General features: G+C 42.0%; 1 protein-coding gene across 1 annotated transcript; it reads right to left on the reverse strand.

Moving 5' to 3' along the window:
- Nucleotides 1-1,530: 1,530 nt before the first annotated feature.
- Nucleotides 1,531-2,376, reverse strand: LOC133013450 (transmembrane protein 74). The gene has a single exon (XM_061080395.1). It carries the CDS (start codon nucleotides 2,374-2,376, stop codon nucleotides 1,531-1,533), a length of 846 nt encoding a protein of 281 aa, XP_060936378.1.
- Nucleotides 2,377-12,330: the final 9,954 nt, after the last annotated feature.

Raw genomic sequence — 12,330 nt, forward strand, 5'->3', positions numbered from 1 at the left:
TGGGGGTTTGGCAAATCATCATGATAACATCAGATATAACCTTTTAAAAAGAATGATCCCTCACTTTGGAGAGGTAATTTGCTCTTTGAAGTGGTGACGGCTTAAGGTTTTGGAATAAGGGCGACTCTTTGATGTGTGATTAGAGGTTCCTGAGTCTATCCTTACATAGAGAGAGATGGGGGAAAACAGACAGTATGGTAAAAAAAAAAGGCTGATCAACCTTGAAATGTAAAAACCTCAGTTTAAGATAAAGTCAATAACTAATATTTAGCTTTTGCTTTAGTTGAAATGTTAAAATAGATTATTACCATTAGGTCTAGAAAGACAACAAATGTAAATCTGCCGCAGTCTAGCTCCTGGAGTGAGGCAGACAGTAACCAGGAGAGCACTGTTGTCTGTGTGCTAATAATTGTGCTGCTGGTGCACAAAGTCATCACGAAAATTATTTGAGCTCACCAGAAATTAAATGTGTAGCGCAGCCATTCAAGGCAGATCATCAACAACAACTTTTACAATCGATGAAAATAAAGAGATTATATTTTTTTTTTTTTCTTTCTTCATCAATGAATCTGCAGGTTGAAATAGTCACTCTTTGTGTGTAATAAAATTGAGGCCATCTTTTCACTGTCTCATCTCATTCTGGGGTCACTGTACCCTCCACTTTGCTGTTACCACACTGACAAGACTGAGGGCTCTGTGTGCCCACTATTCCACAATTTCCAACTGTACAATAAGGTGATTTAGTAAGATATAAACTACATGTCTGTGGTGTCCACCGAGTGTGTACACTGCTCAAAAAGCAGCAGAGAGTTAGCAGAGAGCCCAGGAGGGAGAGCACAGTGCATGTCAGCAATGTCGAATGTGGCCCATAGTCAAATTTCTCAGTACAATCAAACCGACGTGGAGCTCTGGCTCAGATGCACGACGCCAGGCTTACTGGCTTACCTCAGCACTGCACCAGAGAGGCACTGTCACTGGATATTACCGTGTGGACCGGTGAACTGATTCTCCCACATCACAGTGGACAGGGACAGCTCGGCCATGAATCCCCCCTTACACCCACTCTCCTGCCCTGGGGACACACTCTTCCCTGACTTCCTGAAATGTGTCTGGGCACAAATTTGCTGCTGGAAACAGTCGCATTAAATATGAATAGCCTTAATAATAAATGGAAGCTCTCAGGAGTTTGCATCCGTGGTGCAGAAACACATGAACCAGGGTTTGTGACACAAAGCTCTTAACAATCACTTTTATGCTGTGGTGTGGTAAAATCAATTCAGAACAATTTGACACCACACTGTGTTTTTCTACCTATTGCTCACTTTTCATTAGAGTGCTTTTCTGCTCTCCAGTGGATACATAATAAAACATGTGATCTGTTTCTACAGGACAAAATGATGCAGACTTATTTTGAGTGTATGATACAGTAGTAGGATGTAGGATGTTAGAGAATGTGAATGGCGTTAATTCCTCAGTTATACACAAAAGGTTTATATATGCAAAGCAGTTTGTTGGATACACAGCAGCATGTTAAGTCAAAGTTTCCTCCATGTCCTCCTCCAGGGACAAGTGCGCAGAGGAGTGGCTGGGACTGGACCTCGTTTTCAGGCTGATAGAGCCGTAATGTTTGGCCGAGCGCTTTGAGTAAGCGATGACCTTTCTCCTGTACATTTCCCCTTTCCACATGGAGATCATCAGCAGCGTGGAGAGCACCACGCCGCCCAGCGTGAGCAGGCACAGTCCCGCTATGACGCACCGGTCCAGGTGGGCACCTATCCGGGCGCTCTCCATCTCCAGCCTCTCCATCTCCCTCGCCGACACGCTGTCCCGGTCCACCACTACATCCCGAGGCACTGCGTAGGAGATGATCACCAGGGAGATCCCCGTCACCAAGAACGTGACTGCACTAATAAAGCCGTAGTCTATAGAACTTCCAGAGCCCTCCAAGAAGGAGAGATCGTCCTCGGACATGAAGGAGAGCTCCGGGAAGGTCTCGGAGCAAGGCTCGCCGTTGCGCACGGGTCTGTGCGCACTTCTGCAGCTGGTGGCCGGGCTGGCCAGTCGCAGGTTGACATTCTCATCAATGTAGGTGAAAGAGGTCTCTAATTCCTCATCGCAGCAAACTCGCACTTTCTCGTCGCCGAGGTGACCGAGTTTGAGCTCCGCGCCGCCCTTGCGCGGCGCCGTCCTTGGCGCTGAAAGGCACCTGCCATGGCAGCTGCGGGCGGGGTTACAGCCAGCCTCCCCGGGGAGCGCTCCTCCTGTTGATCCGCCCGACCTGCGGACGTGCGGCGAACCGGAAACTCGGTCAAGGACGTCGGGAGGATCCGACCGCTTCCCTGCCTCATCCGCTGGAAGCGGCTCCGGAGAAGCCATTCGGTTATCGCCAGCCGCTGGTTGTCTCTGAGCCTTCCTCCCACGATGTGGTCCCTCCACAGCATCCCTAATAAGAGGGCACAGCTCCAAGTTAAATGTTGCATCTCAATCAGATCCCCCTCACTACAACGCGTGAAACCGCACATCCTCTAATGCGCCAAAAACTTGTGCCTAACGGTGCGCGGAATGCACGTGTACCTAGTTGCACTAAAATCATCAGCAGCACCTAAAGTTGATTAGATCGTTAAAGATAAATCCGTGGACCCTTCTTGAAAGGCGCTTAGAGCGGTTGTGATTAGCCAAATACCTCTGTATCCAATTAGGAAAACCTTCCACGTATAAACCGAGATTAAGGCTATAAAACCCATTCTAATTCTGTTTAAAGCAGATACTGCATTTATGGACTAGATCGTGGAAATTGTGAAATCTAAATCACATATAAATGTTTGCATTAACTGAACATACCCACAGTCAATCTGCTGTCGAGAATATAATCTTCTGCCGTGAATACAAGCAATACTCCCATATACGTGTGGTAACGGTGTCTGCACACTTTCTCAGTCCTGCAGGAGCGGTGGGATGCTGCATGAGGGTGGACCAGTCATGCACAATCCGGCTCTTATCTATTTCTATTTCTTTTCCCCCCTGATCGCCAAACAGAAACCTCCCTGAGCCAGAGAGGGGAGAACTCACCGCGCTACCTCAGCATCCCCTTCGCCTTCTCCTCCTCTTCGTCACTATAGATGTTGACAGCGCATACCGGAGGCGGATTTATCTTTAAAGAAGCCTTATCAGTGAATATGCGTTGAATAGCCTATATTCTCTCCCCGCTCGATGCTGTGAAGCAGCAGCTCTTATAGTCCCTCCCACACACAGAGCCTCAGCTGCCCGCGCCGCGGCGCTGAAAGGAGCGCAGCTATCTGCCTGTGAGCCGAGAGATATATAGAAAATATAAATAAAAATAGAAAAAATAGAAATAGAAAGAGGAATATAGAAATATTTGAAATCCTTGTACAAGACTGCTACTTATGACAGTGTGATTTAATAGGCTCCCTACAAACAAAACATGAAATGGTAAAATTAAATATTCTCCGTATTTTTTATAGTACCCTTGCACTCAAAGTGCTTTACAGCACAGTTTTGCCATTTACCCATTCACATACATATTCATATAATGCATCTATGTGCAGCAGTTTATCTTTCATGCATGATTACACTTGGACTGGGATTGAACCGCAGACCTTCTGTTTAGCAGGCAACACCTTCTAATCTATACCTTCAACACCTTCTTTACCTTCAACACCCTCTATACCTTCCAAATTAATTTGGCCAGATATTACAAATTGGTTGTTTCTTGGTTTTTTACATTCCAACCTTTCCTTCATTCTTTCTTTCTTTCTTTTTTAACATAACAAGAATCTTTATGGTTGAATATCATATTTATTGTGGTAAATATTCCAAGCAATTCTGTCAGAGGTCTGTTGTGGTTGTTGGCAGGGGTGTATGGTCAAATGGGTGTTTGTATATGTGAAGAATCCCCTGAATACACACCAAACTTTTAAGTCTTTGCTCTTTCCCTTTGGTAGTGTATGTGTGTGTGTGTGTATGTGTGTGTGTGTGTGTGTGTGTGTGTGTGTGTGTGTGTGTGTGTGTGTGTGTGTGTGTCTGTGTGTGTCTGTGTGTGTCTGTGTGTCTGTCTGTGTATGTTACATTAAATTAAATACAATTTTTTAAATAAAAATGCAACGTAAATCGCACTACCCCATAGGCTCCCAAAGACTATTTGATCAGAGCAAATAAATCTTTGTGTGGCCACACAGTTGAGGATCATGTACATGCACACAGTAATCTGCACTGATGTCAGTTAATTCCATCATCATATCAGAGAAAAAATGTATCCAACTGTGCGACGCAAAGAGTATTGTTCAGCTGCGTGTATCACGCACCATCTGTTCTGCCGTGCTCTCTCAGAAGATTACTGGTCAGTATGTCAAAGCCATCCTAATCCATGTTTAATCTAGACATCTAATAGGTCATCCTATCTGTGACCCCATGTGGGCTTAATCTTTGGGAGGTTCATCTTGCACGCCTTCAGAGCCTTAAGTGTTGGTAGCATCTTCCAAAAAAACACATTAACAATCAGCACAGTATTTATTTTTCCCTGCAAAGTGTAAACTAGATGCTTAGTAGGCCCCAAAGGCCACCGTCAGCCATTTCAGTTCTTAATCCCACTTTAAAGTGAATATTCATTTGCAAACTGTTCCACCTTCTTTAGCACAACCAGGCAGCAGCTATAAATATAGTCGCCACTTTTCCTGAAGTCCTAGTGGCTGAGAGAATGGCTTTGGCTCATTTCCCAACAAGACTCCATTTAACAGATGAGTAAAGTGAGAGAAAGAGTGGTGAGGGAGGGAAGGAGAGAAAGAGAGACTACATGTTTTAGAAATTGCAGTGGCAGGTGAACATCCTGGGTCCTTGAATGACCGGTTTATGGTGCATTGGCTCAGACTATCAGACTGAACTCACTGTTATGCAGAGAGAGGAAGCAGAAATCTGACTGTTCACGTGTGAGGGGTTAACAACAGCCGACTATCAGATGCTATCTGTCTGCAACAGTGCACCATTTTCCTGTTGGCAAGGACACCAGGCTGGGGAGAGGGGGGGCGGCTGGGGAGTCCGTGATTCTAAAGGCTATAAATCCACAGTGTGTGTGTGTGTGTGTGTGTGTGTGTGTATGTGTGTGTGTGTGTGTGTGTGTGTGTGTGTGTGTGTGTGTGTGTGTGTGTGTGTGTGTGTGTGTGTGTGTGTGTGTGTGTGTGTGTGTGTGTGTGTGAATGTGTCTACTGCCACAGGCATGTAGCTGAACACCAAATAAAGATGATGGATGTAGCAGATATGGGGAAGGGGGGTTCCCTCTGAAAGCAAATGGTAAAAAGAAGTAGTGTAAACTAGTATGAAGTGCATTAATTAATGAGTTCACCTCACCTCCAGCTGCTCCAGCTGCTCAGCGTCCGACAGTAGCAGACTGCGTAGCAAAATTGATGAATATGAATAAATAAAACTGTACGAGTGTGAAACAGGCTTCCGCTGGGGAAAAGACCCCAAGTCCCCTTAACCAGCATAATGTCAATTTTTATTGTTTGTGTGCTGGACATTGTGTGCAGAGCTTTTTATAATCAGTCTACGGTGCAGAGTGAGGTAAAGAAAAAACTTTGTGTTCATCCTACCTGGTTTATTTATAGTGAAGATTTTAAGGTCAATGTTTTTCATTAAGGCAACTGAATTATCTGTATTACTGTTCACGTGTGTGGCTCAAATTTATGATTTAATGGTTGACTTAACTGCTGTTGTTTTTTTTAACTGCTGTTACATTTTGAATATTTTAGAGATCTGTTAAGCAATCAACATAATCTTCAGACCAAAGCTCAGAACTTTTCAAAATAAAAACTCTGTAATTCAGCTTGGTATAAAGCATTGCAGCAACAAAATGAACATTGTGCTTTAACTTGAGGAAGTGATTCTAAGAATGTGGCTGCTATAGCAGAGATCAGCACTGGTGACTGCCGTGAATGTCTGTGTCAGCCTGATATTGTAAAATGAAAATTATCAAAATTATCTGGCGGGATGGATATTTTTGCTGACTAGGGCTGCTGTTTATCTGAGGACATTGAAGAAGACTCGGTCTGCAGCCTAAAGGATAAAAACCCTGTCAATAATGACTGCTAGCGCTGTTTGACGGTTATTAAAAAGATATTCATATTGAACTTATCATGTGTCTAAATCATAGCAAACTCAAAACTGCTGTCAAGTGTGAAATGAATAAGATGAACCGTTTGCGAGATATGGGTTCCACATACAGACATACAGACGTTTTTGTAATAGATTTTTTACTTCTTTCAATCTGTCCAGGGTGTCATAGTTCAGTATTTTTTAAACCGTCACACAAACAACTCTATTACTGCAAGTTGAAAAACAAGAGAATCTTTCTGCCATCTGTTCTTTATGACATGAATTCCAGCATTACTAAACCAACAGAAAAAGTAAATGTTAGCTTGCTAGTGTACAACCTGCTAAGACTTATAAGGGAAAAAAACTGTGGCGTATTTCCAGCTTGACCAATGGATAAAAAAGTATACACAGGAAAGATGATAATACATTGATGAAAGTAACATTTAAAAAAATTACCTTAATATGTTATCTCGGTTATGGAATGTTTTGATTTGTGAGCTAACACATTCTAAACTGTTTGAAGACTAATGATGCCAAAACACATGTATCCATGTGTGCATTTAAAGACAAAAAATACCTATATCTACATTAACAACAGAGGTGCACTTAAACTTTATAATTAAAATAATTAAATATATAAAGCCTGCAACTTAGTTTTTGATGTTACAGTCACTTGAATCTTCGTTTTAAATGGTTGGACAATTGGCTGCTACAAAATATCGATAATGCGACGCAATCCCCAAAAATTCTAAGGGACACATTTTTCATAAAAGATAAACACAATCTTCAATTTAACAGTGTTATCACATATCAACGTGCCAATGTCGTTGAGGTCAAATCAGGACAGTTTGTTACTGTACCACAGACAGGCACAGAGTGTCCTGAGGTCTCCGACAGGGTAGTGTGTCACGGCAGCAGAGAACAGTGGATTATTAATAAGCATGTGTACACAGTCCCCTGGGTTTGTTTGGCGAGTGTAGCACGCGATTCTCCAGCAGCTCTTAAAAAGTCTTCCACAGAGGAGAGTGCAGGCAGACAGCAGCACGATAAGAGAATTCAGAGAAACGCAGACTGAGGTTGTTTTCTGTTTGGGATGGCATACTCTATGTGTGGTGGTGGCACTTGTTATGAAATATTTAAAACTTTGACCTTCAAGGTAGTTTACAGTGACTGAAGTGATTTGGCTGGCTTCACCACAGACACTGTGGGAATAGCAACAGGATAGTAATGGTTTTCCTTGTGCCGTGTGTGTGGGGGTGTGTGTGTGTGTGTGTGTGCACAATGATTTATTCTTCATTTAAGGATTTAAAAAAGTGCCTTTTGTGATTAAGTAAGTCTACTTAGATGATTAATTCCGCCATTTAATCGACCAGTCTTCTTTGAGTCATCTCTTTATCATAATTAATGTGATCTTATCCCACATGCCACAGCCGCTTTTGCATTAGACCGCCGTCCATAACTCTTGATGATAATTGTCCGTCCTGTCTCTTGCTTCTCTATCTCCATCTGGAGCGCTGATTATTTCTTACAGACACTCTGATGTCCCCAGTTATAATAGGTTCCTCATTATGAAAAGAACAAACGGTTGGTTTTTCGCTGCCGGATCCCATTCCTTTTGACACACTCAGCTTCAGTCTAGCTCTCTTTACTTGGTGCAGTAAATTAAGTAAGACGGACATTTCAGACAACAAAGGATGACTTTCATTAATTAGGTAAGTGAGAAAGTCTGGAATTCAAGCCAAAGATTTCATTTATATTTGGTGAACACAGTGAGCCAAGCACTAAGTAATCTGCTGGCACCACTGCCATTGATAAAATGTTTGCTTCTGAATTTCAGTTGGGATATATTGAATTTTCCATTCAGAACAAAATGACCTGGCTCTTAAAAGCTGCAGTGAATGAATAATTACACAGAAGTCACTGCTGAGAATTTGTAAATGGTTCCCACTGTAGATATTCAGACATTTAAAGGCACTCGTATAACATTTCTTTATTGTGTCTTGTAGAACTAGACAACCAGTATTCCCTTTACAGCTTTAGACGGGCAGCTCTACATAGTGGTTTGTTTCATGTCCTCCAGTGATTGCTCAGCAACGGAACAAACTCCCTTGAGGTGAAATATCAGAGTCAAGTAAGTCTGAAGGAATGCATTTCATAAATATAAATGAACTAAGAGGCAAAGGGAAAGAAAACCTCTCCCAGCCCAAAAGAATATGCTAAAGAATTCAACAGTACAAAATAAGTATTAAATCCAATTGACTTCAGCTCAGTAAAGGTTTGCAGCCCACACCCACATTTACACAAAGGGGTTCAACCAAAGTGAAGACTAAAATACAGCCACGTGGCTGCTGTGAGGGTCCATTAATACTCATACATAAAAAAAGAGTTTCATAAACCACACTGATTGATGCCCTCTTTGTAAACCGTGTCATGATCTAAATATGTACAGTAACCCAGCTGCCCTGGTTTAATGTGTCAGTAGAAGCATTTAACCATAAGGTGGCAGTAAAGAACCATTCTGGAACTTTAAGGGGGGCAGTATCAACATCAGGGTCCAGGCAGAAAAGTGTGCACTGATCAAGTGGAGAGAACATCAAGTCCTGTCTCTTTTTATTATTTTGAGTTGTTAGGTTACGTCATGTGACTCATTGCTGGCAACTAGCATAGGGAACTGTTCTGTTCAAGTAAAATAATTAGTTGTTTCCCTCTCCCTCCTGCCTTTATGCAAAGCTCAGCTTAACAAATATATGTACTTTCTACTACACTATATTTGGACTATGTATTTTGTTACAGGTGCATATTTCTTTTTACAAAATTAGAACGTAATCAATAATGAGAAGTGGACAGTTGCTTTAGGGAATATGACATACTCCTTAAGTAATTTTACTACTTTAATAGTAAGTAGTTTTAAAAGCAAGTACTTACATTTATTCAAGTAGAAATCCTGATCCGTCACAAAGGGAGCTGTAGCCAATCCCATCTGACACTGGCCTGGACAGGTTGTCAGCATATAACAGAACCAACATATAGAGACAACCATTCACAGTCACATTCACACCCACAGTCAATATAGAATCAACAAATAACCTAATCCCATGGTCTTTGGACTGTGGGTGGAGAAAACCCACACAGACACAGATGGAACATGACAACTAAACACAGAAAGACCCCGATGTGGGATTCAAACCAGGTTGTGACAGTGCTAATCACTGCACCTAATGCTCTCTGTTAATATGATAAGAAAATAACAACCTGTAAATACTGTTAATTGTCGTTCTAGTTTCATTTCAATAATGTATTTAAGTGTTTTGCTTATAAGGAATTGATAACCACTAGCAGTACTTGGTGTTTTCAATCCAGAATTATATTTAAAAATAAATAAAGGTTGTTTTCAGGTTATAAATCAATGTTCATGATCAAACACTAACCAGCATTCAGCGCACTTGGTTCACACATATAACAAACACTTGCAACGCCCTGTATAATATCCATGGAATATTAAAGCTGAAATAACAATCCCCCTTAAGAAAATCAATACTGGCTCTGATTTACTTTGGCCAGCCTGCTGTCTCTGACACCCCAGGTGGATGAATCCTGCAGGCAGTGATGGCAAAATGTCTCATCCACCTGTGAATTGTGATATTTTTACCCCTTGACCCCCTGCAGGCAGCGAGGAGGACTGATGATCTGCCACCAGAACAGAACACTTAATTTAGCCCTCCGCTGATTTGATGTAACAGACACAGAGAGGAATCGATTTGAGGTGACAATGAATTAATACAACACAATAAATTACGTGCACACTGACATGAAATCTTTAGAGGGATGCCGGGGTTAACGTAGAGAATTGACTTGCTGGAGGAACGGAAACTAGGGAGCACTTAAAACACAAAAATCCACTGCTGATATTGAAAAACACCACACCAGTCAGGCAATCTTAGTTTATATCCACAGATCTGTCTCTTTACCTCAGTCCTATAAACTGAGACTTGCTTCCTTCCAGGATGGGTTTCCTGCAGACTGCGGGTGCTCCCATTGCAAAGGAAGCCTCCTGGGATGGTTACTATAGACAGTAATATAAACAGCTGCATGGCCTACTGTGCTGAAATCTGAGCCAGTTCCATCCTTCCCATTTACACAGAGCCCATGCAGTTTCCCAGGGAATAACAATCACACTTATCTGGACGCGTGTTGAGCGACTGGCTCTAACCGCAGCCAGTTCGTTCATCTTCCCAGAGTCTAAACCAGCAGAGTCACAAACAGTAAATCCTGAATATCTATGCCTCAGTTGGTTCCACGGCAGATATCCTGAACATGAGCACACACAGCAGAGGACGTTCCCTCCCAACGAGTCTGCCTCAGATCCTCTATCTATAATGTTACAGGTGTTTATCTCAAAGGGACGAGAATTGCTACAACAGCAGCCGTATGTGTGTGTGTGTGTGTGTGTGTGTGTGTGTGTGTGTGTGTGTGTTTGTGTGTTGTAACACTCCTGAGACCTCACACACCTGTTTCTACATTGCAGTGATGTAATCTAGCCTAACAGATTGAACATTCGTTTCTTTTCCTTATCGATGAGGCATGGGAAGTCAGTGGATGCAGGCAGACAACAGAATGAGAGAGAGGTAGAGAGACCTAGAGAAACACATGAGCAACGGAACAGGTAGATGGGGAAGTTGAAAAAGAAGCAAACAGACAGAGGCTACATCAATAATCTGTTTTTGTTTGTAAACACACCTCTTCATCTGCTACAGATATGGACTTCTCGAGCTGCTAAAACTGAAAAGTTTGAAAACTCTTGCCTTTCTGTCTGGACAGGCAGAAACTGAGACTTTTGGAAACAATCACAACAGCTTGCTGATTGGCTCTTTATGGTGACCACGTAGCCATCGATAACTCATCAGATTCCTATCACATGACCATGTTCCAGAGGAAAACAACCAGATTTACACTCAGCTCCCAGTTTAGAACACAACAGGAATAATTCATAACAAACGTTGCTGACCCCGCTGTCTTTGCTAAAAGCTGTAGTGCAATTAAATTCTACATTTCACAATAATACTGCTTACATGGGTGTGATATGAGCTATAATTAAAAAATGGCATGTCAAAAGAAAACCTACTTCCGTGAATGTAGCCAGATTTTGCCTTTGTGTTCTCATGCAAATGAGCCTGTACTCACAAAACATAATAATAAACAAAAGCAGTGCAAACAGGCTGCTGTTGTGCTTCTTGTCATGCTGTGAAGATTTTGGATCCACCACATGAGATGATACATTAGAGCAAATTTGCATAATAAAACATTTGGGTAACAGTGTCCCTTATTGATGCCACAAGAAGTTTAGGCTGAACTTATTGTGATTTATGGGATTATATTTGTTCTCTTACATTACTAACTTGTAGGTAAATAAGCTACATAAACATTTAAGTCCCTGTCCCAGTAGGTTATTACACCTAGAACTTCAAAATCTTCAAAATTACCCATTCACAAGATTTGTCATGAAAAGTATCCCCTCATGGCCTTAGAATGATTAAGTGTATCCATGACTCTTCCTTCCACATTTCAAGACTGGGACACATGACTCTGCTGAATTGGCCCCGCCCCACGTCTCCCCAGCCTCACAGCTCGCCTGTAGCTGAGGAACCTTTTTCCAGCCACTGAGCTCCATGCACAAGTTGACAGGATTGGTTGCCCCAAACAATCAATGCCAGTTTTCCGACTCACTGCCTTTCTTTAATGGGGCAGTTTATAGCTTCCATGTCTGACATCATCAAGTGGTTTGACACAGCTAATATCAGGTTCTCCTCCAAATTGGCTCACAAGGAAAACTTGTGCACAAGTGTATAAGATTTAGGTAAAAGGGATCGATTGGCCCTAATCGAATATAAAATAATCCTACTGCTGTTTTCACTAGTGTGTAATGATCTAAATTGTACCAATTGTTGTTTATTTCCCCTAAAATTAGCTCTTTATATTTAAATACTTATATTTACATTGGGAGCGTGTCCTCTCTTTGGAGGCCACAGTGTTTTTTACAGTAGTCCTGAACAAACTAAACACCTTTTGAGTTTTTAGGACAACTGAAGGCTAACGCAGGTTCTCTCTCATGTTTGGAAGGGGAGGATGAGGTGAGGAGTATTCAGCTGCAACATGCAACTTCACAACTAGATGTCACAACATTTTACACACTGAGCCTTTAGGTATATTGCGGCCAAGTAAGGTCAA

Source organism: Limanda limanda, chromosome 11 (genome assembly GCF_963576545.1).
Source record: "Limanda limanda chromosome 11, fLimLim1.1, whole genome shotgun sequence".
Lineage (NCBI taxonomy): Eukaryota > Metazoa > Chordata > Actinopteri > Pleuronectiformes > Pleuronectidae > Limanda > Limanda limanda.

What these genes read in the sequence shown, in the direction of transcription:
- LOC133013450 (XM_061080395.1), bottom strand. Translation starts at nt 2,376, where the DNA reads ATGGCTTCTCCGGAGCCGCTTCCAGCGGATGAGGCAGGGAAGCGGTCG.